The 23,988-nt window shown below is 56.0% G+C and overlaps 2 protein-coding genes across 2 annotated transcripts; one reads left to right on the forward strand and one right to left on the reverse strand.

Annotated features, from left to right (window-relative positions):
• Positions 1–150: 150 nt before the first annotated feature.
• On the reverse strand, positions 151–2,348 carry FBXL8 (F-box and leucine rich repeat protein 8). Its single transcript, XM_009899169.2, has 2 exons — positions 2,135–2,348; positions 151–1,316 (listed from the first exon to the last, which is right to left on the reverse strand). The coding sequence occupies exons 1-2, from the start codon at positions 2,299–2,301 to the stop codon at positions 290–292; spliced, it is 1,194 nt and encodes a 397-aa protein (XP_009897471.2). The 5' UTR covers positions 2,302–2,348; the 3' UTR covers positions 151–289.
• A 4,500-nt stretch (positions 2,349–6,848) lies between these two features.
• On the forward strand, positions 6,849–15,195 carry TRADD (TNFRSF1A associated via death domain). The gene is made up of 5 exons (XM_054170096.1): positions 6,849–6,945; positions 9,407–9,558; positions 11,716–11,993; positions 13,611–13,800; positions 14,744–15,195. Exons 2-5 carry the CDS (start codon positions 9,417–9,419, stop codon positions 15,049–15,051), a joined length of 918 nt encoding a protein of 305 aa, XP_054026071.1. The 5' UTR covers positions 6,849–6,945; positions 9,407–9,416; the 3' UTR covers positions 15,052–15,195.
• Positions 15,196–23,988: the final 8,793 nt, after the last annotated feature.

The following is a 23,988-nucleotide window of genomic DNA, read 5'->3' on the forward strand; positions in this document are numbered from 1 at the left end:
TTCTCTGAGGCCCTCAGTAAAAACCTGCAAAGGGCAAACTCAGTGTCACTGTTAGATAAAGCAAGAGAGAAGGAAAAAGGCCTGCCCCACACACTCCTACAGAGGAGGGAGTGGGCAAAAAATCCCCAAAGAGAGCAATTCACTCCTCTGCAGAAGCCTTTCTCATGCTGGAGTGTAAATGCTTGGTCTGCAGAACAGGTGGGCATCACAAGAGCCAGGGCTGGTGGGACAGCAAGTTTGCAGGGAGTGCAGAGGGCCTTTGGCAGCATCCTCCTGGCAGCCCTGACTCTCACCTGGCAGAGCCCAACGGCTTCCTCAGGAGGTCAGCAGGAGCTGGGCGCCGAACAACTCTTGCTGGTTTCCAGGGGTGCCGCTCCTTGGTGACCTTCAGAGTGTATTGCTTGAGCCTGGGGCAGTGTGTGAGGAAGGCTTCCACCACCTCCTGGCTGACCACACAGTAGCAGTGGATCTCCAGCAGATTCCTGCACCGCTTGGCCAGAGCTACCAGCGAAGAATTCAGGCTCTCCGAGGAGGTGGTTTGCAGAGTCAGCTTCTTTAACGTGCTGCTGTAGCTGCAGGTGACAAAGCTGACCTGGCTTACCATGTAATTATGGGTGTTGAGCTGCAGCGTGCTCACAGGGATGGTGGGCTTCAGGATCTGGGGGATCTTGCAGGCAGGGACTGTATGGTCAAACTCCAGGTCCACGCAGAGCTGAGGATGCCTTTGGCTCACAGCAGCCCAGAGCTCCGCCGAGATGACGGAGGCGTACTTGTCCAGGCGCCCGCAGAAGAGGTCCAGGTGGGCGAAGGCTGCTCGGCTGGGCTCCAGCAGCTCCTGGAACACAGCAGCAGACAAGCTGGCATAGTAAACCCCCAAGGCTGAGAGCCTGGGGCAGGCTCTCAGGACCTTCCTGACGGCGTCTGGGGGCACGTTGCACACCAGGGTGCGGTTGTTGATGAAGAAGCTCTGCAGCCGGGGGTTGGCGGCAGCCAGCAGCTCCACCAGCTGCCCGTCCAGAGTGAAGGGCAGCTTCCGGAAGTCCAGGTGCCGCAGGGCCCCCTGGTTCCGAGCGGCACACAAAGCCCTTATGCCCTGCAGGATGTCCTGGCCAGCGCAGAAGTAGGGGTTCTCCCCGTGGCACACCAGGCACAGCTCCTGCAGCTGGTGCTTCTGTTTGGCCAAGGCGTCCAAGAGGCGCACCACGCCCCTCCGGTTGACCTCCTTGGACTGGTCAAAGGCAATCTTCAGGTGTCGGATTTGGCCGAGGAACTGGGGGAGCCTCTGCAGCATGCCCTCCTCATCCTCTGAATCACAGCTGCAAGGGGAAAACAAACTCCTAGGCAGTGTGAACGCTGAGCACAGAGCAGATAGTCTCCATGCCTCGTGCTCCTGCCAACATCAACAGCCTCCCCAGCTGCCTCCTCTCACCTGGTGCCTGCAGAGCCACTGGAGGGCCAGTCACTGAGGGCTGAGAGACCTCAGGCTAAGGCTGAGACACCTCAGGCTTGAGTCCTGTGTCCAGTTCTGGGCCCCTCAGTTTAAGAAGGACATTGAGATACTTGAATGAGTCCAGGGAAGGGCAATGAGGCTGGGGAGAGGCCTCAAGCACAGCCTCTCCTCACAGGGCTGTGCTCCAGACCCCTCCCCAGCTTTGTTGCCCTTCTCTGGACACCTTCCAGCAGCTCAACCTCTTTCCTGACCTGAGGAGCCCAGAACTGGACACAGGACTCCAGGTGTGGCCTGAGCAGTGCTGAGCACAGGGCACAATGAGCTCCCTGCTCCTGCTGGCCACACTCTTCCTGATGCAGGCCAGGATGCCCTTGGCCTTCTTGGCCCCCTGGGCACACTGCTGGCTCCTGTTCAGCTGCTATCACCCAGTCCCCCCAGGTCCCTCTCTGCCTGGCTGCTCTCAGCCACTCTGCCCCCAGCCTGCAGCACTGCCTGGGGTTGCTGTGGCCAAAGTGCAGCCCCTGGCACTTGGATGTGTTCAGTCTCCTGCCCTTGGCCTCTGCCCTTCTGCCCAGCCTGTCCAGGTCCCTCTGCAGAGGTGTGTTCAGGTGTTAAGAGCTGCTGCAGACCAGGCTCTCATGATGCCTGCAGAGGTGCTCAGACATCAGAAGCCTCTCCTCTTACCTGACCTCTGTGAAACGCCAGACGGCGCAGGAAGAGATGGCCGCAGCCCACTGCCGGCACACACAGAAGGCTGCGTATCTGTCTCGAAGAGGAAGGTAGTGGAAGATCTGGATGAGGATTTCTTCTGGGATGGAGTTCCACAGCTCTGGAGCAGGCATTTTGCCCATTCAATCAGGTTGAAATAAGGGGAAAAGCTTCCAAAGCAGCTGTTCATTCTCAGAGGTGCCTGTTCAGAACAGCACCCACACACAGAACAGAGAGACAATCGCATCAGGGGTCAGCAACAACTCAGAGGAGCTCAACCATGTTTCAGACTTGAAACACCACCAAATCTTCAACTGCAACACACAGCTGAGCAAAATCTGTTGGCCAACTCTTTGCCACAGTTTGGTGTTTTCCATCAGTCCTAAGGAGACCTTCTTGCAGTCTACAGCTCCCTGAAGGGAGCTTGCAGCCAGCTGGGGGTTGGTCTCTTCTCCCAGGCACCCAGCACCAGAACAAGAGGACACAGTCTCAAGCTGTGCCAGGGGATGATACTTTTCACAGTACATTAGAGGTTGGAAGGGACCTCCAGAGATCATCCAGTCCAACCCCCTGCCAAAGCAGGGTCACCCAGGGCAGTCCACACAGGAATGCATCCAGGTAGGGTTGTGAATGTGTCCAGAGCAGGAGACTCCACAACCCCCCTGGGCAGCCTGCTCCAGGGCTCCAGCTCCCTCACTGTAAAGAAGTTTCTTCTCATGCTGAGGTGAAACCTTCTTATGCTCAAGTTTGTATCCAATTTTTCAACACTTACAGACCACAGATTTGGGGGAGGGGAAAGTGCATTTTTCCCCCCCTGCAGTGAGGTTTTCCTGCTCTGAGTAATAGAAATCCAAGGGAGTTTTCTAGTCCTGCTGCACTGCTGTTCAAAGAGCTGAGCCAGATTTCTCAGCCTGGAGGGAGGAAAAGCCTCTCTGCAAGCAGCAGCTCTGCACAGAGAACAGCCCCCAGCCCCACCTTTCACTGAGAGAGGAACAGAAAGCCTGCAGTAGAAACCTTTAGCTTAATGACAGTGGGCCTTGCCTGTGATGAGGTGAGGGGAAAATGGATGCATTCCTGTGCCTCCAGCTCTCAGAAGCATTTGTATACAGGTCTGACTTTGAAATGGGGAAGCACAATGTGCTCAGCCTCTCATGGGAACCAACAGGAGGTTCAGCCTGGATGTTAGGAAGAAGTTCTTCCCAGCAAGAGAGATTGGCCATGGGGATGTGCTGCCCAGGGATGTGGTGGAGTCCCCATCCCTGGAGGTGTTTAGGAAGAGCCTGGATGGGTGCTTGGTGCCATGGTTCAGTTGATCAGATGGTGCTGGGTGAGAGGTTGGGCTTGATGACCTGAAAGGTCTTTTCCAACCTGGTTAATTCTATTCTATTCTATTCTCTTGCTTGTGAAGCCCCAGACCCTGGAATCACAGCACCAGCTCTGCACTGCAGGTTTCATCTCAGTGCAAACCTGTGCTTCTAGACAGCCCTGAAGCGGGGAAAGGGTTGAGAAACACAAAGCAGGCCTGGAGCAGAGATGCAGAGAGCAGCATGCAGCCAGGAATGCAGCTGCAGAGCTTTCTAGAAGACACTGCTGTGAAGCATGGCTGATGCTTTCAGGGCGAGGTGGCAGCGGCACAGGGCTGTCCTATCTTATCTGCCATCGCATCGGCAGCAACCCCCTTCCACCCAGCCACAGCAGCCAAGTGATACAGTCCTGCTTCCTCCCTGGGAACTCACTGCCTGCTGCTGTTTCCTGACAATCACCTTGACAGCTCCAGCCTTGCTCTTCTGCTTTCACCTACTTCTCACGCTGCCAGAACGCCCAGCTGCTCTTTGCCCTGCATGAGCAGGCTGCCCAGGGAAGTGGCGCACTCACCACCTCTGGAGGTGTTTCAAAGACGTTTGGATGAGGAGCTCAGGGACATGGTCTAACAGCTGTGTTCAGAGAAATCACAGCACTGCCTGGGTGGGAAAAACCCTCTGAGATCATGCTGTCCAACCACCAACCCACCACCACCGTGTTCACTACACCACGTCCCAAAGCACCATGTCCACACATCTGCACACCTCCAGGACAGTGACTGCACCACCTCCCTGGGCAGCCTGCTCCACTCACTGACCACTCCTGCAGGAAAGGTTTTTCCTCATCTCCAACCAGCACAATTTCAGGCTATTTCCTCTCATTCTGTCACCTGACACTAGAAGAGACCAACCCCCACCTCGCTCCAGCCTTCTTTCAAGGGAGTTGTAGGGAGCAAGGAGGTCTCCCCTCAGCCTCCTCTTCTCCAGACTAAACACCTCCAGCTCCCTCAGCTGCTCCTCACCAAGCCCTGCTCTCCAGACCCTTCACCAGCTTCATTGCCCCTCCCTGGACATGCTCCAGCCCCTGAATGTCCTTCTTGGAGTGAAGGGCCCAAAACTGAACCCAGTATTTGAGGTGCAGCCTCGCCAGTGCTGAGCACATCCCTGCCCTGGTTCTGCTGGCCACACTATTTCTGATCCAAGCCAGGATGCTGGTGGCCTTCTGGGCCACCTAGGCACCCTGCTGGTCCATCTTCAGCCAGCTGTCAGCCAGCTCCCCAAGGTCCTTTTCTGCTGGCCAGCTCTCCATCCATTTTGGCCCAAGCCTGGAGCATGGGGTTGCTGTGACCCAGCACTTGGCTTGGTTACAGTGGTCACGGCTGGACTTGATGATCTCTTCCAACCAGGTGATTCCAGGATTCTATGAACCCTCCAGTGCTCAGCTTCCTGTGGCCATCTGACTCTCTTAGAAAGAAAGAAGGCACTTCCAGCTGAGGAAGAGCTGAAAACCATGGCCTGAGAGCAGGACAATGTGTAGAAAGGCAACATTCTGACTGTTACTTTAAGTAACAGCACTGCTGTGAGTCAGGAAGGAGCACAGTTCCTGCTCTGTGAACGCTGGGAGCTGGCCCAGGTCCACCCTGCCTGCCTGCCCTGGCAAGGACAGCCTGGTTTGGAGCAGCCCTCCTGAGCCATCTAGGATCTCTGCACTTCAGTCACCACGTAAGCACTGCTGGCTGTGCCCAGCCTCCTCAGCTCTCTGCAGGGCAGGCCCCAAGGAAGCCAGGCAGAAGGTAGCTGAGAGTGAGCAGCCCCAGTCCAAACAGGAACTGTGCTGTGCTTGGCAAGATGCCCAGCACGGCCTGCGAGCCGAGGAGCAGGGGAAGCCCCCTGCCACAACACCCCCTCCAGTTCCACTTACCTCTGGGAGCAGAGCCTTCCCCTGGGCCTGCCTGTGGCCCCCAGCACCCCGGAGGGAGGAGCAGAGGAGGAGGAGGTGACAAAAATAACAACAGCTGGGAGAGAGGCCAGGGAGAGAGGCCAGGGAGAGAGGCCCTCCCTGCCCACAGGGTGGGAGTGAGATGTTGCACCATGCTGCTAGGGAGCACACAGATGGACAGCCCTCCTCCTCCTCCAGCACCCTTTATCCTCCCAGTTACTGGCACCCTGCTTCCCTGCACTGCCTCTGCCGTGCTGCCAGGCTCAGGGCAGCCTGTCCCATCCCAGCAGACTCACCATTGCATCCTGACACCCAAACTGTGGGCAGCAGCCCCTCCCCTCGCTGGCAGCTTGACTTCCCAAGCAGGAAACCCCAGGGTGAAACCCCACGTGCTTATCAAGCACTCTGATTTCCCCCCACGGGATGCTCCCTGAAAGCACACGCTCAGCAAGGCCTAGAGGAAGAGAAGCTCAGGTCCCAGCTGCCCTTTTCTATCCTCTCAATACACAGTTGACAGATAAGCTTCAAGGAGGAAAGGTTGGAGGCCATGGAAGGGTGGTGCTCCCAGCTACTCCCCCTGGGGCTCCCAGCCGGCTCTGGGAGCAGGGAAGATTGGGGGCTCTGGGTTCACACTACCCAGTTTGCAGAAGTGCTGGCACCACCAGGCCTGCTGACTCTGGTGGGGACTGTGGGTGCTGCCTGCCTGCCAGGACCCCACTCTGCAGACCAGATACAGAGGAGAGCCAGCTCGGATGCACCCCTTCAGGGACTTGTTTCAGTTCTGCTGAGAAACCATTTCCCAATGGTTCCCATTTCTGTTTGCGAGGTTCACCTCCCTGGAGAGCTTGCACAAGCCAACAGTTACTGTGTGCCTCAAGTCACCGCGGGACACCTCTCCCACGAGCTCCAGGGAAGGGAGGGGGTAAGAAATTCGCCTCCTCTACTGCTGAGCTATCACTAACCCAACCAGTCCTCCTTCACTCTCATTAGCAGAGCCATGGGGGGAAGCTGATGAGTGCCACCCGGGGATGCACCAGCCTTGTGGTGCTACCAGCCACAAGCCACGCAGGGCGTTGAACCAACCCTGCTCTCCTCCATCCCTGAAGGACCAGGGACGTACTGCTGGTGCCAGCAAGCGGCAGCTCTTGAGCCCTCCGAACGGGGCAGGGCTGACCACGCTGTATCTACACACACTCGGCTCCACCAGCACCCCCTATCCACCACCAGCAGGGCACCCTGCATAGCCCCCCGCCCGGGGCACCCGGGACAGCCTCACCACGCGTATCTCAAGGCACAGCACCCCCCGCACCCTCACCGACACGAGTGGCCAGGCGGACGAGCGGGGCCCAGCTGCCGCCGGAGCCACCAGCCGTGCTGCGGCGAGGGCGCCCCGGGCGCGTTCCGTTCCGTCCAGCCCCCTCGGCCGGCACTCCCGGCGGCTCCCCGGGGCCCGCCTGCCGCGGCGCGGAGCGGAGCCGCTGGCGCTGCCGCGCAGAGGCGGAAGTGGCAGCGGCGGCGGCGAGGCCGGGCGGCGGCGGCGGCAGGAGGTAAAGCCGCCCGGAGCCGCCGGACGGGGCTCAGGCAGCCGCGGGCTGGCGCACGGGGCGGCGGGGGTCGGGGGGGGACGTGGGGCTGGGGGCGGCGGGCGCCGTGCGCCGTGCCGGGCGCGTCCCGCGGGGGCTGGGCCGGGCAGGGCAGGGCTGGCAGCGAGCCCCGCCGACCCCCGGGTGCTGCCCCGCCGGCCCCCGGGTGCTGCCCCGCCGGCGGGACGACGGGGCCGGGGCGCTCACGGGGCGGGTCAGCAGCCCCCGGCGCCGCAGCCCGGAGGGGCATCCCGGCAGCGGGTCAAGGGCGCTGTCACCGCGGCGGGCACGGCGGTGCCCGGAGCCATCTCCCTCCCAGCTCCTCTCCCCTGAAATAAAGGCAGCCCCTTCCCCCGGCCCTGCCCCAGTTCGGTTACAGGAACCGAGCATCAGGAGCAGCCCGAGCCGTGCCAAAGGTCGGGAGAAAGGCAGCGATGGCTCATCCCGCACTCAGTTACACTCTATTTACTCATTCCCTGGTTATACAGTGCCTGGGGTTGGTTTCCTAGAGCATCCCACAACGGCTGGGCTGCTAACTAGACCCACAGCTGCTGGTCCCCACTGCTCGGGCTGGAAAGCTGGGGTAAGACCAGAGGGGCACAAGAGCAAAGGGCTCCTCCTTACCTGGAAGCCTGGTGTGGTTTCCAGCTTCCCCAGCGCTGCTGAGTGGAAGCAGGCAGGTGGTGAGGAGCAGGAGCCTGGCCTGTGTGGGGAAGGGGTGCAGGCACAGCACGGTCCCTGCAGGTGAAAGAGGGTTCTGGTGCTTCACGTGCCTCTGTGCTGGTGGGCAGCTCTGCAAAAGACAAATTGTCCCAGGGGTTAAATCTTTTAATTAACTCGTGTCTGACATTTCCCAAGCTGTTACTCAGATTCCATCACTCTCCTCCTGCAAGATGCTAGATGTGTGCCCAGCTCCCACACTGCCTGCTGCTTGGAGGCTCAGACTGCAGCAGCAATGCATTCTCCTTTCCGAGATGCTTGTCTGTGAGGCCTGTGTGATGCAGGAGCCCATGGACTGGCAGCACTCCTGCATCCCACAGGCACTCCTTGAACTCTGAATTCAGTCTCAATTTTATGATTTCCTGGTGATTTCCTGTATTTCTGAGCAAGTGAAAGGCTTCTGTGCTGGGCACAGTTCAAGGTTATACAGTGCCCCTGTTTGATGTGCTGCAAGGGATGGAAATGGTTCCCAGCCCCAGCTACCACCTGCAGGACAGCCTGTGAAGGGGAGGTCATCACTCTTGATCTGGCAGCCCCTGGTGACAGAAGACCTTCACATGCACAACATAAGGGACATCTGAAGAGAAGGACACTGTTGTGGCCAGCACTCATCCTGTCAAGCCAGTGCTTGGCAGCTGTGGGATTGATGGTGAGGTTGAGCAAGAGTGCAGAAAGCAGGAAGGAAAGGATGCCTGTGGGGAGGCAGCTGATGGTGTGAGAGGAGCAAGCAAATAGTTAGAGAGGGGGCAGGACTTGATACTGGGGCTGAGCCAAAAGCCCTACATTACAAATGAGGAGGAGGATGTGATGGAAGGGCTGGCTCCAAGCACCACTCTCTGTGGGAACAGCTTCAAGAGGCTTGTGCTGTCCAGCCCACAGACATGCCCTGACAGTTTGTGTATGCACCAGAAAGGAGAGGTGGCCATGGCTGTCTCCTGGGCTGCCAGATACACGCTCTCCAGCCGTCACAGCTCAGTCTGGCATTGCCCAGTCTAGCAGAGCTTTTCCATTCTGAGTACCTGTGGTCTGGAAGATGTTCTGGTTGGTCATTGCCTTGGGATCCAAGTTGGGTGCAGCTGTGGTAGATGGAAGTGTTGCTGTAGCTGGGCAGTGAGCAGTGGGTGTGAGAAGAGAGAACGGATGTGCTGCCTTCCAGGTGCATTGCTGCGGGAGGTGAACGGCAGGGGAAGAGCAGTAAATGAGCTGCTATAGCAGAGGGGTAACACAGTGTCCTGCTGTGGTGAGCCCTGGGGTCTGTAGCATATCCTCTGGTGAGGCCAACCAGGGGACTCAGGGTAAAACTCTGCCTATAGCTGGGCTTCAGTCCACATGAACATGCCAGAACCTGGACTGCTGGGATGCTCCATGGAGAACCCCAGCTGTGTGTCTTTAGCCTTTGCCAGCTTGGCTGGGCAGAGACACAGGACTGAAACTCTGCTTCAGTGTCCCTTTGAACTATGAAATGAACAGACTCCAAGGGCAAATGAAAGCAGAGCTCTGTGAGCTGCCAAGTCCTTGGGACACCACGTCCCTCTGTGCCGTGCTCCACAGAGCTCTCGACTGCCCGGGGGTTACGCTTGCTGCAAGGACATCGCCACCTCCCCTAGCAAAGAGGGCTAAATCCCCCAGGGCCTGCCATGCTCGGGCATAGTGCAGCTGTAAGCACTCAGCTGGCATCAGACAGCTCACCTGTGTGGTTCTGCAGGGTGCTGAAGATGGCAGGCAGCTCCTCCTCCTGGATCGGCAGCGCTTACCTCTTCCTCCAGTCCACCTGCACCGGCGTCGCTCTGCCGGCTCTCTACGAAAGCTCCCAGAAGAGGCCCAGCATCTTCAAGGCCCTGAAGCTGGCACTAGCAGGTACCCATCCTCTCTGGCAGCTTGGCACACTGCCTCCTCTGTCCACACAGCACCCTGCCCTTCTTTAATCTCACACTCCAGGGGTAAGGAGAGCTGGTGCTCGCTCTGTTTAAGACAATGAAGTGAAGTAAGTTGGGCAAAGCTCCACCAAGCTGGGTGGGGGCTGAAGTCCTGTGAGGAGAGCCTGAGAGGCTGGACCTGTTCAGCCTGGAGAAGAGAAGGGGAACTGCCAACAGCCTACAGGGAGGTGGAGCTGGAGCCACACTCTTCACAGTGGCACATGGGGAACGAGAGGCAGCAGGCACAAATTGAAACAAGAGAGGCAGACATCAGATGCAAGGACAAACATCTTCCCTACCAGGAGAGTCAAGCAGCTGCCCAGAGCAACTGTGAGTGAGTGCCCACTGGAATGGGCTGCCCAGGGAGGTGGTGGAGTCACTGGAGGTGTTTAGGAAGAGCCTGGATGGGTGCTTGGTGCCATGGTTGAGTTGATCAGATGGTGCTGGGGGAGAGGTTGGACTGGATGATCTCAAAGGTCTTTTCCAACCTGGTTGATTCTATTCTTATTCTATTCTCCATAGAATCATAGACTTGTCAGGGTTGGAACGGACCTCAAGGATCATCCAGTTTCAACCCCCCTGCCAAGGGCAGGGACACCTCACACTAGATCAGGTTGCTCACAGCCACATCCAGCCTGGCCTTAGAAGCCTCCAGGGATGGGGCTTTCAAAACCAGACAGGATAAAACCCTGAGCAACATGGCCTGACCTCAGAGGTGACCCATGCTTTGCATGGGAGGCTGGGTTAAAGGCTTCCTGGGCTTCTATCCAACTCCAGCTGTCCTGTGAGTTATCCTACTTTATGAATGTTTGTTTAAACCCACTTGTGTAAGAGGGGAAAAGATTGCAGCTGCCATCAAAGATGTAACTTCTGTCTTCAGAGCACCACAGCAACATGATTTCTGCTTTGAGAAGCCACTCTTCATTGTCAGGGATAACCAGTGCAAGTTCTTGTCTGATACAAGCAGGCATGACTACATTAGCTCCAAGGTGCCTAGCCTCACGTCCCAGATCTAGTCCAAGGCAGATTTTCTAATGCAACCCCACCAAGCCACTGTTAGATTTTGCATGCCAGGTCACTTCTCCTACTCTAATGTGGAGCACACAAGCCTGCTTTGCCTTGGAAGTCTCCTCCAGGCACATCTAAGTGATGCCATGAGCCATGGTTTAGAAATACCTGATGTAGTACCAGTCTGAGCTGGCACCTGTATGCAGCCTCCTGCAGTCAGGAGCCAAGAGGTCAGTTCTGGGCTGGGAGCAGTGCAGCCAAGGCCTCTGCTGCAAAAAAAAAGAGAGAGAAACAGCCTTTGAAATGGCAACATCAGCACCTGAAATCCCTGTGGAAAACAAGAGCAATGTACACAGCTAAGCAAAGTCACATTTTGCTGGGAGAGGGAAGAATGGTGGCCTGGACCACCCTTGTTGTTCATAGAATAGAATCATAGAGTCAACAAGGCTGGAAAAGACCTCAGAGATCACCAAGTCCAACCTGGCACCCAACACCTCATGGCTACTAAACCATGGCTCCAAGTGCTGCTGTCCAAGGCTGACAGCTTGGCCAGGAGGTTGTTCATGCCACTCATGCTCCTCCCACACCAGTGCAGGAGGTACATCCCTGGCTTATCCTTGCTTAGATTTTTACAGTGAATGAATTATCCATGCAAAAGACCTTAGCAAGCCAAGGCCCTGTCTCAAGCAGCCTAAACTTCCTGTGGCTGGATCTGTCCTTTGCCATTTATGAGATAAGCTGAAGGCTCAGAGCCAGCCAAAAGTTGCCTTTAGGTACGAAGTGAAGAGGCAACACTGAGCCTCTTGCCAGAACCTTCATCACTGCATGAGACAGCAGTCACAAGGGCTAGAGGTCTGACTGAGCACTGAGCTGAGCTATGGTAAAACTTCCCTGGGCCACCAGTTGAGCAAAACCATTTCTGCCCAGGAAATGGAAGCTCAGCCTTCTGACCTCCCCTAAGAAAGAGGGCTGGGATAGTTGCCTCCTGGCTTCTGTTGGACACCACACTTCATGGGCTTGGTGAATGGGAGTGGGTCTGGGTTGTCTGTCTCATGCCTGGCTAGTGACTCTGCTCACTTCTCCCTGCCAGACTCCACAGGCAGCATGAGTGGTGTGGACATGCTCAAAGTGCACTGCAGCCACCCCCACCTGATAGTGCAGCTCAAGTTCTGCAAGCGGGAGAGCTGCCGCCGCTTCCTGCGGAGCTACCGGGAAGGAAGCCTCCAGAAGTCCCTCCAGAGCCACCTCCAGCTCTCCCTGGCCACGAGCACAGTGCCTCTGGAGACAGAGCTGAAGGCTGGCAGTGAGCACCTTGACAGCATGCTGAAGGATGAGGATCACTGCCTGGAGTGCATCCACAGGGAGAAGGTGAGCGGAGAGGGAGCGAGGCCGGGCAGCAGGGAGGGGCAGTAGCAGAGGGCTTGGGAAGCTCATTGCACACTCTGGCACTGGCACTCTGCTGAGACCTCACCTGGGCACTGCAGCCAGGGCTGGAGCCCTCAGTATAGGAAGGACATGGACCTGATGGAGCAAGTCCAGAGGAGGGCCTCAGGGGGCTGGAGCAGCTCTGCTGTGAGGACAGGCTGAGGGAGCTGGGGGTGTTCAGCCTGGAGAAGAGGAGGCTCTGGGGAGGCCTAATGGCAGCCTGCCAGTACCTGAAGGGGGTTACAAGAAGGCTGCAGACAGACAGTTTGCAAAGGCCTGCAGTGCCAGGACCAGGGGCAATGGCCTCAAACTGGAGAAGAGCAGATTGAGATTGGATGTTAGGAACAGATTCTTTACTCTGAGGGTGGTGGAACTCTGGCACAGGCTGCCCAGGGAGGTGGCTGAGGCCCCATCCCTGGAGATACTCCAAGTGAGGCTCAACAGGGCTCTGGGCAGCCTGATCTAGTTGAGGATGTCCTTGCTGACTGCAGAAGGGGTTGGACTGGATGTCCTTTGGAGGTCCCTTCCAACCCAGACCATTCTGTGATCCTGTTGGCCAGTGAGATCTTGCCATCTCACTACAGATCCCAGGCACTTGACATGATTAAACGTGGTGCCTTCCTCCTCTTTTGTTCCCCAGTTGGAATTAGGGATACCTAGTAGCTCTGGTGCCCTCTAGATGGTCCTGAGAAGCAGGCAGTCACCACCTGCTACAGAAGTTCACACACCAGAGTATGTTTTGCCAGGTTGCTTTTCTTCAAGCCCAGGGAATGAAATGCAAACCTTTCAGCCCTGGACCAGAGCTGTGCTCCTCCACACCCTGTCAGCTTCTGCTTGCTGCTCCCTGCCTCTGCTGAGCTTGCTGAGAGTACAGGAGAGATTGGCTTATTCTCACATCACCACAACTGACTCTGCCTAATGGTGCAACGGTCAGAGAGATGACCCCGAGGCACAGCCATCAGTGGCTGAGGGCAGTGCTGGGTGCCAGCTGTCTGTGAGCTAAACACTGCACTGAGAGCACTAGCCAGGTTTGACTCTGCCCCTGGCCTTTGCACTCCTCACTCCTTTTCTCATGAGCAGCTTTTTGGAGGTCAGCCTAGCTTTCTCCTGCTTAGAGAGACACTGGCTTGGAGAGGATGCAGAAATGACAGAAGTAATGCAGGGGCAGAGGGCAAGGAAGGAGGGAGCAGCAGCTGCCTGCTTTGGTGGTCAGGAGCTGTTTGATCAGGTCATCCTATTCTCTGGCTCTGACCCTCATGCAGGGTAAGGCAGAGAAGCCACACTGTGGTACAGCCTTGCAGAGGGCTGCTGAAGATAGCCATGGACCAGTTCTGTGCACCCTGTAAGCACTCAGTGCTGCACAGGAGAAACCCAGGCAGGGGAGACTGCCCGTTTCATGCCACATGGCTCACACACTTACAACCAGAACTCCATCAGACCACCTCATCTGGGCAGTGTACAACTCCTGCTGTAGCTGCCTGAATGCTCCTCCCTTGACCCCATCCTCTTCAGCCCCCCTGGCGCCCCTGGCACGCCTCACCGCCGCCCTGTGCTTTGCAGCCTGACCGCCTGCGGGACGAGGAGATCAGCGAGCTGGAGGAGTCCCTCAAGAGCCTGACTGTTCACCAGAGCATCAACAACAACGTGGCTGTGAAAGACTGCATCCCTCTGAGCCCCACAGCTCTTCCTCCTTCTCCAGGCAGCTCCCTTTCCCCACAAGTCACCTTCACCTTTCAGGGACAAGAGTTCGGTGAGTAGCTAAGAACTGACCAAGAGAGAGCCCTGGCTCTCCCTCCCCTCACAGTCCCAGAAGAGTGGCTTAATTGAACTAAGTACTGGGGTCTGCCTGAAAGGAAGAACACAGAGCAGTTTTCTCTCCCTCCACATCCTTTGGATGAGGCTTACTCCAGAGGCTTGTCCCTTTGCCTGTGCTGGGGAGCTGTTGGGGCACGCAGCGATGCGTCCATGACCCAGGCCCATGGTGGAGCAAGGCCCTTTAGCCCTGCTGCTCTGCATGTCTGCTCCAAAGCCACAGGGCTGCCCTGCTGTCAGAGCACCAGAGGACAAGCAGAGCAGCTTCACAGCACTGCAGTGACCTGCTGTGGAGACTGAACAGGCTCCCTGCTCTACAGAATGCTGGTCTGGCCCAAGCTGCAGCAGTCAGGCATGCAGTGTTGTGTTTAGTTCTGGGCCCCTCAGGCCAGGAAGGACCTCAGGGAACTGCTTGAAAGAGTCCAGCACAGAGCCACAGAAACAGTTAGGGGAGTGGAACATCTCCCTGCTGAGCAGAGCCTGAGGGAGCTGAGGGCTCTGCAGCTTGGAGCAGAGGAGCCTGAGGACCTCATTCATGTCTATAAACAGGTGAGCAGTGAGTGCCCAGAGGCTGGAGCCAGGCTCTGCTGGGGGATGCCCAATGACAGCACAAGGGGCAGTGGGGGAAGTGCCATGGAGACATGAGGAAACGTTTTTCCACTGTGAGGGTGACAGAACACTGGAGCAGGCTGCCCAGGGGGGCTGTGGGGTCTCCCTCTCTGGAGATACTCAAGACCTGCCTGGATGTGTTGCTGTGTGCCCTGCTCTAGGCGCCCCTGCTCTGGCAGGGGGTTGGACTGGCTGAGCTTCGGAGGTCCCTTCCAACCCCTGACGTTCTGGGATGAAAGCTCTGTGTTTCACCTGCCCTCTCTCCCTTTCAGTCAACAGAACCCTCCTGCCAGATGACCACCAGAAGTTTGCCAAGCTGGTGTCCAAGAAGTGGAAGCAAGTGGGCCGCTCTCTGCAGAGGGGCTGCCGGGCCCTGCGGGACCCCGCCATCGACAGCCTGGCCCTGGAGTACGAGCGAGAGGGACTCTACGAGCAGGCCTACCAGATGCTCCTCAGGTTTATCCAGTCAGAGGGCAAGAGGGCCACAATAGCACGGCTGGTCTCTGCCCTGGAAGAAAACGGGCTCATCAGCTTGGCTGAGGAGCTCCTGGGCCTGCATTCCAATGAGGACTGCTCCTAGAGCCCCGAGGGCAGTGGCATTGCTAAGGGCTTCCTTGCTTTAGCTGTGTGTGGGACTGCTGCCAGGGCCTGGGAATCACCACAGGCTCCTATGTAGGTGGGAATGCCCAGGGCAGAGGTTCTGTGCTCACAGAAGCCAGCATGGGCCTCCCACATTCCTTATTTCATCCTGTTTCCAGAGTCTGCCTTCTCCTCTTGAGAGAGGCTTTCAGCCTGGCTTCCTGTGGGACTAAAATGTCAGAGGGAAGCAAGCAGACAATTGGAGAGCCCCAGGGGAGGGGAGGGGAAGGAGCAAAGATGGCATCTCAGAGGATGTCTGAGAAGCAGACAAAACCTTTCTTGCTCAGGCTGTGGCCCAGGGCCATCTACTGCAATGTATTTGTTGTACTGAAGGCATTCATGCCCTGGGGCATGGCACCATGCAATGCCAGGGAGGAAAATCCAGGCAAAGTCAATTTTAGATTCTTTTTCTTTCTTCTCCAAGTGAGGAACATCTGTGGCAAGTGCACCTGTCCTGCCCTGCTCCAGTACAGCTCCTGCCCACCTCTCACCACCTGAAGGTTTCCCTTTTCCCTGGGACAGTCCTGATCTTCCACAAGGCACAGCATAGCTGCTGGGGAACACATTTCAGGCACTGAACAAGCAATACAGACAGATACAAATTCAGAGGACCATTCCCAACTGTTTCTGGATCGTGGTGGACAGTGAGGCAGTGGCCACATCACCCACCAGCCTGAAGAAGCCTTCATCTGTAACAGGGAAACAACAGTGCTGGCAGGAAAAGGTCTCCTAGTCAGCAAGGCAGCTGTGGAGCACAGATTGGAGCTGCTGCTCTGAGGTGTGTGGCAGCATCAGATCCCATCCTCACCCCAGCCCACAGGGCTGAGCAGTCACCTCTGGCCAGCTAGCCTCCAGTGCCTCCACTCACATCTCCACCGCCTGCTCTTGGCCTGCTGAGCTCCCCTGGAGAGGATCACTCACACCACTGTGTCCTACAAGAGTTGGGGTCTGCATGGAGCCTCTCCCTGGTGGTGCTGCCACCGTGTGACAACTGGCCATCAGCTGCCATGCCTGGATGTCTCTGCCCTCAAGGTCTTTCCAGACAAAGGCCTCAAGCCCCAGGGCTGAGCTGTGCTTTCAGAAGGGTACTGTCTGCTGGTGTGGCCACAGAGCAGAGTTCACCCCAGAACAAAGCACAGAGCAAGGAGTGTCTTGCACAGGAAGCACAACTCGGTGACTCTGACATACTCCCAATGCTTTCCTTTTCCATCCATTCTGTCCCTCTTTGACCTTCCCATCCATGGGGATAGCTAGTGGGCTTTGGGAATTGCTTCAGTTGGAGGTGGTGGCTCTGCCAGCACACAAAACCTGAGTGTGCACACAGCTACTGGGCTGCTGGCCGTGGCAGCAGCAGCTCTCAGACAGGCAAGCCCTGGTGTCAAAGTTGTAAGGAGGAACACAACGTGGGATTCGAGTGTGAGCTCAGATCTGAGCTCCTGGGGTTGCTGCTGCTCCCTCAGTTTCTGCTCAGCTGCATGCTGTGAGCAGCAGCTAACTGAAGACCTGGCTGGGCAGGAGCTCCATGGCCAGTTTTGAGCCAGGAGAGCTCCACACGCTGCCTCAGGTGAGCTGAGCATCACCTGCCTCGGGGTGAGCCTGGAGAGCCTGGCTTGTTTTCCCTGCAGAGTTTGAATCCCCACAGTTGTGCACACAGAGGGGAAAGGAAATGGAGGGGGTTAAAGATGGGGAGAATGCTCTCAGGCATGAATGTTTCTGTCATGCTCCAAAGGAAGCAGGGCTTCCTGCAGGCAGCAGCTCTACAGAGACTGTGGCCTGGTGGCATTTCATTAAGCCATTCCACAGCAGTGCCAGGCAGTCTCATCTTGCCCAGCCCTGCTCCACATCCTTTCCTCTCCTCTAGAGAGGTACCAGTGCTCTTCCCAAAAGGAATCAAGTGACCTGACAGTTGTGCCTTTGAGACCAGCACAGTGATGCTGATACTAGTTTAGGCTGCTGTGAAACCATACCTCAAACCATTTAGCTTCCCTGCCAGCCCCCAGCTGGCAACCCCAACCAAGCAAAACCCAGTAATCAAACTTGAGCACTACCTTAACAGCAGGACAGCTTGCTCTTGGTTTTGCACAAAAATGACTGGTGTTTGGGTTTCTCAGGAAGCCAAGTCACATGCACAGCCTGCTGGCTCCTTGCAGTGAGCATTTCTGAGCTCTCAGAGGGGCTGCTCATCTGCACAGCCTTTGTGTGCACTTAGAAGGCAGCCACTCAGTGGTGAGAGCTGCTGGCTTCCAGAGCATCAGTTGATGCTCAAAAGGAGAAAGGTTTCTTGTTCTGCATCTGCTTCAAGTGCCCAAAGACTCCTTTGCTGCTGTGACCGAATGGTTGGTGGTTGTTTTCTTTTCTCTTAATGCAAACCTTGTGCATTTTAGTTCTCTGCCAGCAATTGGCATAGGTGGTTCCTCTTACTCACAGACTCTCTCTTGGAAGGGCCATTAAGTGCTGGAGCTCCTGGCAGCCTTTCTGGAATATCATCATCTTTGAGAGCATTCACAGGTGCTTCATTGCAGAGACCCAAAAGAGCTTTCCAGTGATATTCCATGGTGGAATTCTCTTGAGCACACGGCATGGGACTGCAGCAGTGGCTGTTTCATACTTCATTGTCCTAACTGGTCAGCAGCAGATGCAGTGAAAACTGTATTCTGGCCTCAGGTGGGCTCCTGCCTGCTGGAAGAGGAGGATCTTTTAGTGTGATCTGACACTAACATAGAGACATTTTTCCCAGACACCTTAGGGTGAGGTAGAGCAGTTGGATCCTGAGAGCCAGTTTACAGAGGCTTGTGGTGATAGGACCAGGGGCACTGGCTTCAAATTAGAGAAGAGCAGATTTAGATTGGATGTTAGGAACAAGGTCTGCACCATGAGGGTGGTAGAGCACTGGAAGGGGCTGCCCAGGGAGATGGTTGGGGCCCCCCCTTCCCTGGGGATACTCAGTGTGATGCTCAAAAGGGCTCTGGGCAGCCTGATCTAGTTGAAGCCCCTGCTGACTGCAGAGGGGGTTGGACTGGATGATTTTTGGAGGTCCCTTCCAACCCAGGCCATGCTATGGTTGGCATCATTTGCATTCATTTGCACTTGGCTGGGGTTTCACTCTGAATTTACTTCTGATTTACCCACAAGATCTTGCAGAGGGTTTACCCCAGTGTGCAAAGGCAAAGGAACTCAAACCACAGAATCATCAAAGCCTGCAGGGAAGGAAGAAGAAACACAGAGATTTGCTGAAGGAGTCAGAGTTGCTTACCTCAGACAGAGCTGGGTGTTGGGGTGCTAAGTGCCAGACCAAGGGGTATAAGAAGCAGCCCTGGTGATTCCTGGCTGTCCCTCTGCTGGACAGAGGGCACACTTGTGCTTCTTCCTCTGGCTGTGCAAAGCTAGTTGCAGACATGCTGCACCTCCTTGGGATGCCAGACATGCAGGGGACACTTCCTTACTGCTTTTCATACCAATGAGCTCATGTCTGGTGTGTGAGATAAACCATGGGCAGTTCCACTGCTGAGTTTGGCCTTATCCTCTAACAGCTCTTCTCTATTGGGATGCAGCTGGAAACCCCCCAAACATGTATGGGAGGGGGTAAGGGGGTGTCAGAGTCAAACATGCAGCAGGTGCATGTAAAAACTGAAACAGACCAAATGCAAAGCAAAGAGCAGAAACCAGGCCAAACTCTGCTGACAGGAAGGGATCCAAGAGGGCTTTTGTTGGGGTTTGGGTGGTGCAGATTGGTTTTGTAGCTTTAGCAACATTCCAGATTTGAAGGAGGCTCCTTGCAGTCTGCCAGGAGGAGTAAGGAACAAAGCAAACCGACACAGCCCATCCAAAGGGGAATTGGCATTGTTTGTTCTGGCATAGCTGAGCTACAGCAGTCAAGGGGATAACAAAGAGGAGAGTGGCACAAAACTGACACAAAACTGTTACAAAGGAAGCCATCAAACTGTTCTGGAGGGCAGTCAGTGAGGGGCTGACCTCAGCCCTCTTAGATGCTCCATTACCAATACCCCATCCAGGAATCACCTGCTGGAGATGATGATGCACTGTCACAGCAGACAGAGCAGGTCCCTTCCTCCAGCACCCTCAGTTCTCACCTGCCACAGCTGCCTCCAGTGGGTCAAACAGGATTTGACCCCCCAAATAAGGCAGGGGTTCAGCAGGACTGATCAGAAGTGCCTGCAAGCCACGAGCTGGACCTTGCAGGACTCCTGAAGCTTTCTTCCCCACTTCCATAACAAGTCAGATGAAAAGCCAAATGGTGGCAGCCCACAACAGCACTTCCCAGGTTCCCATTTGCATCTCCAGCCCCACTCTTGAGAAGGGTCCCTGCTCTGTTTCATGCAAAATAGGATGCTGATGTCACAGCACTGCAGTTTATGGAGCTGCATGGAAAAGCATGAGAGCCTCCAAGCCAAACTGGAGTTACATAGCTGGGGAGTCTCAGGACTGTTTCAAAACCATGCTGTGCTTAAAGCACTGTCAAGGTATGGAAAACATCAGGCCAGAAAAATGTGCTGGCTTGGAACTGAGGGCAACTGCTCCTACTCTGTGCTTTCCAAAGGCACCTCAGAGTCACATCCCTGCAGCTGTCCACAGGCTGACAGCAGGATTGAGAATGTACAGCAGTGAGGAGCCTCCAGCTCCCTGAAACTGCTGATTTAGTTTAACTGAATGTTCTGGCACAGTTGTGAACCTCTGGTGCTGGGCACCTGAAACCAAGGAGAGAGCAAAGTGGAAGCCAAGAGGGTTTCTTCAGCCTAAGCCCTGCACTGAGTGGTGTGCATGAAATTGGTGAGGCTTACCAGGCAAGCTGAGGCTTGACATGAGGCATGACATCCTTTGCTTCTCCACAATGACTTGTCAAGCCACTGCAGGGATTTAGCCATCCAGCTCACTGAAGCCTGCAGGAGAAGTGTGGCTAAATCATCCCTGACAAAAATCCCTTCTAATGCCCAGTGGCCTTGGTACTCAGCATCAGATCTGGACTGTCCATCTACAGCTGTGGACTACAAAGCCATCTCTACTCAGGTCTAGGACATTCACCCTCCAAGCCATTGTCTTTCACAACAAAGAGCACTTTGGTCTAGTTTTTTCCTCCAGTCTTTTTAATAAAGAAAAACCTACTTTGGATGAGCAGTGCCTGAGACTTGCATTAAACATCTCATGCAGGAGCAGGAAGGGGAGGCACAGAGGTTCTGGCTGTCACCAGCTCTCAGGAGCGAGTGGCCAGGCAGAAAGGGACCTGGGGGGAGTGGTTGACAGCAGCTGAACAGGAGCCAGCAGTGTGCCCAGGGGGCCAAGAAGGCCAAGGGCATCCTGGCCTGCAGCAGGAAGAGTGTGGCCAGCAGGAGCAGGGAGCTCATTGTGCCCTGTGCTCAGCACTGCTCAGGCCACACCTGGAGTCCTGTGTCCAGCTCTGGGCTCCTCAGGGCAGGAAAGAGGTTGAGCTGCTGGAAGGGGTCCAGAGAAGGGCAACAAAGCTGGGGAGGGGTCTGGAGCACAGCCCTGTGAGGAGAGGCTGAGGGAGCTGGGGTTGCTTAGCCTGCAGAAGAGGAGGCTCAGGGGAGACCTTCTTGCTCTCTCCAACTCCCTGAAGGGAGGCTGGAGCCAGCTGGGGGTTGGTCTCTTCTCCCAGGCAGCCAGCAGCAGAACAAGAGGACACAGTCTCAAGCTGTGCCAGGGGAGGAAGAAGTTCTTCCCAGAGAGAGTTGTTGGCCATTGGGATGTGCTGCCCAGGGAGGTGGTGGAGTCCCCATCCCTGGAGGTGTTCAGGAAGAGCCTGGATGGGTGCTTGGTGCCATGGTTGAGTTGATCAGATGGTGCTGGGTGACAGGTTGGACTGGATGATCTTTGAGGTCTTTTCCAACCTGGTTAATTCTATTCTATTCCAGCTAGGTGTTTGGATGCACAACAGGGTCCTGCCCAATGTCACACATTCCTCCAAACACCAAGGCAAGTTTCTTGCCCCACCTGCAAGTTAGGGGCTCTGATGGTTTAAGTCAAAACCAAGCTCAGCCACCACATCTGCTGGGTTCCAGTTACTGCTCTGAGAAGCCTTTTTGAGCAAACATGCTTAATAGAATAGAATTAACCAGGTTGGAAGAGACTTATTCCTGACATCCAGCCTGAACCTCCCCTGGCACAGCTTGAGACTGTGTCCTCTTGTTCTGCTGCTGGGTGCCTGGGAGAAGAGACCAACCCCAGACCCCTCCCCAGCTTTGCTGCCCTTCTCTGGACACCTTCCAGCAGCTCAGCATCTTTCCTAACCTGGGCTAAGGGGAGGTTTGTCCAGAACCTGGCACCTGGTGGAGCTGCTCCAGTTTCTTTCCCATTGTACATGGGAATTCTCTGAGGTCACAGCAGAGTCATCACAGAATGGTTTGGGTCAGAAAGGACCTTAAAGATCATCTAAGTCTAACCCCCCCTGCAGTCCATGCCCCCATGGACCAGATCTCTTTGCTCAGAGCCTCATCCCACCTGCCCTGGATCACATCCATGGGGCAGTGCCTCTCTCTTAGTGAGCTTTCTCCCAAGGCTGCCTGCTCCACAGGGGGTGAGCCAAAGAGCTTAGACATGGAATCTTCAGAGGCTTTGCAGAGGAAGCCACTGGCTGCCCTGACAACCTGAGTAAACTCTTTCTAAGCTCAAGCAGAGCAGTATTTCACCCTGAGTCACACTTAGATCTCTGTGCTTGGAAGAAAATATCACAGGATCAGCCCTTCCTTCCTTCCCACAAAGCTGTACTCCCAACACATGGCTTGGTGGCTGCAGGGATGGGGAGCAGGGCTCTGCTCTGCAGCAGGCAGAAGCACTTCTGGCACACAGCTCACTTAAAGCCATGTGCCAACACACCAAGCCAGGCTCAACAGGGCTGACCTGCTGCTGAAGGTCAGTGAAATCACCGAGCCAAGCTTGCAACACAGAGGGGCATGCCATGGGACAGACCAAGGGCTGCTCTGCTGGCAGTGAGAATCATGAGTCAGCTGTGCATTGGTACAGGTGACACCAACACCAAGGAGAAGCACCTGTGGAGAAAGCTCCTGCACCTCCCAAGCTCCCCACATGACTCTCCAAGGCAGGGTAGTAACAGAGGCACCACAGCAACCAAAGCCTCTGTAGGCTCTGTAGCAAAAGGGGCAGTAGGCCCCAAAACCTGGCTGGGGGCACATGGTGGAAATAGAACCACAGAATCAGCAAGGTTGGAAAAGACCTCGAGGATCATCAAGTCCAACCTGCCACCCAGCACCTCATGGCCTGCTGGGAGTCCCCAGTGGGTTTTGGAGAGTGGTCCCCCTCATCCCACAGCCAGCCCCTCGAAGCAAAGGTGGACACCCCACTCTGCTCTTTGCCTTTGTGACCATCATCTGCCTCCTTATGGAGCAAGGAGGAAAACACCACCTGGGGAGGCTGCTGCAGAGCAGGAGGTGCAAGTACCTTGGGCTGGCACAGGGAAGGCACGAAGCTGAAGTCACATCTCCAGACAAGGTTTCCAGTCAGCTGCACCACTCAGCCAGGAACTTCTGTTTCAGACAGCTGAAGATCACCAGGAAAGGGCCTTCCCAGCCTGGAACAGCCAAGTACAGGGCCTGAGGGTTGCTCAGCCAGGAACCCATCCATATGACAGCTTTTCATGGTGACATGGTGTTCAACAAAGCAAAACGTGGGAGCTGGAAGCAAAACCACACCAAGAGCCCCACAGGCTGTCAGGAAAAGGCCTTTTAGCTTTGCCCTCATGTCTAACAAACAGCAGCAGATCAAACCCTGCCTTTATGGCCAGTTCACTGTAAAGGAAGAACTTGGCATATAAAAGGGGCCATGCTCTGGGCACCCTCCAGACCCCTGGCCTCTGATGGAAGGAAAAAAGAGTCCTCCTTATTTGTGGCAGAGACAAAGCCACAGAGATAGGAAAGGCCACAGCTGCTGGCAGCTGGTGATGGCAATGCAGAGATGGCTGCAAAGAGAGATGGCTTGGTTTGAAGGGATTCAAATTAAGGGGGGCACCAAAGAAGAAGTAGGAGAAAGGGAGGGGGGAAGCAGAGAAAGAGACAGAGAAAGGGAGGGGGGAAGCAGAGAAGGAGGAAGAGTGGGTTGGTGGGTTTTGTTCAGTGGTTTGGGAGGGACCCTCACCTCTCTTTTCAGCCTCCAACACTGCTCACCTCCTGCCTCCTCCCATCATTTCCCTGATAGAAAAGAGCCCCCAGAACAACAAAGCAAGCAGCTCCTGAGTGGTTTTTGTCCTTCTGAGCTGAACCCAGCCTAGTTTTGAGCCTTTCCAGAAGTGAGCAATCACAAAGAGATTATTTTCTTTAAAAGGGAAAAAGCTGGATGCTCTGTATCAAAAATAAAGGGGAACAAAGTGGATGCTGAAGTTCAGTTAAGCATGTGAGTGAGGCTCACAGGTGTGATTTGGGGTGGTGGCTGTGTTTAGCTGGTAAAACAGCAGAGCTGTTTGGAGCTGGGGACTTCCAACCTGCATTCAGCTCCTCTCCAAGCTGCATTCAAGCCCCTCTCCTTCTCTACAGGCTTTCAAGGCCCCCCTGGATGCCGTGACCTGCCCTAGGGCATCCTGCTCTGGCAGGGGCATGGGACTGGACCTCCAGAGGCCCTTTCCAGCCCCTACCGCTGTGAGCTCCCCGAGCCAGGAGCCGTGGGATGCTGGAGGCCCTCTGTGCTCCCCAGCCCCACGCTGGATCACGTGGCAGGCTCCTGGAAGCAGCCCCAGCTGCCTCCCTCGGTGCCGTGGCTGCTTGCGGCAGGCCGGAGCGGGGGGCGCGGGCAGGGCGCTGCCGCCCGGCCTGGAGCCCGCTGGCAGCCCCGCGGGGCGGGGGGCGCCGGGAGGCAGCAGCGCAGGGGTGCTGTGCTCAGCCAGGCTTTCCTTGGT

The sequence above is a fragment of the Dryobates pubescens genome, chromosome 19 (genome assembly GCF_014839835.1).
Source record: "Dryobates pubescens isolate bDryPub1 chromosome 19, bDryPub1.pri, whole genome shotgun sequence".
Lineage (NCBI taxonomy): Eukaryota > Metazoa > Chordata > Aves > Piciformes > Picidae > Dryobates > Dryobates pubescens.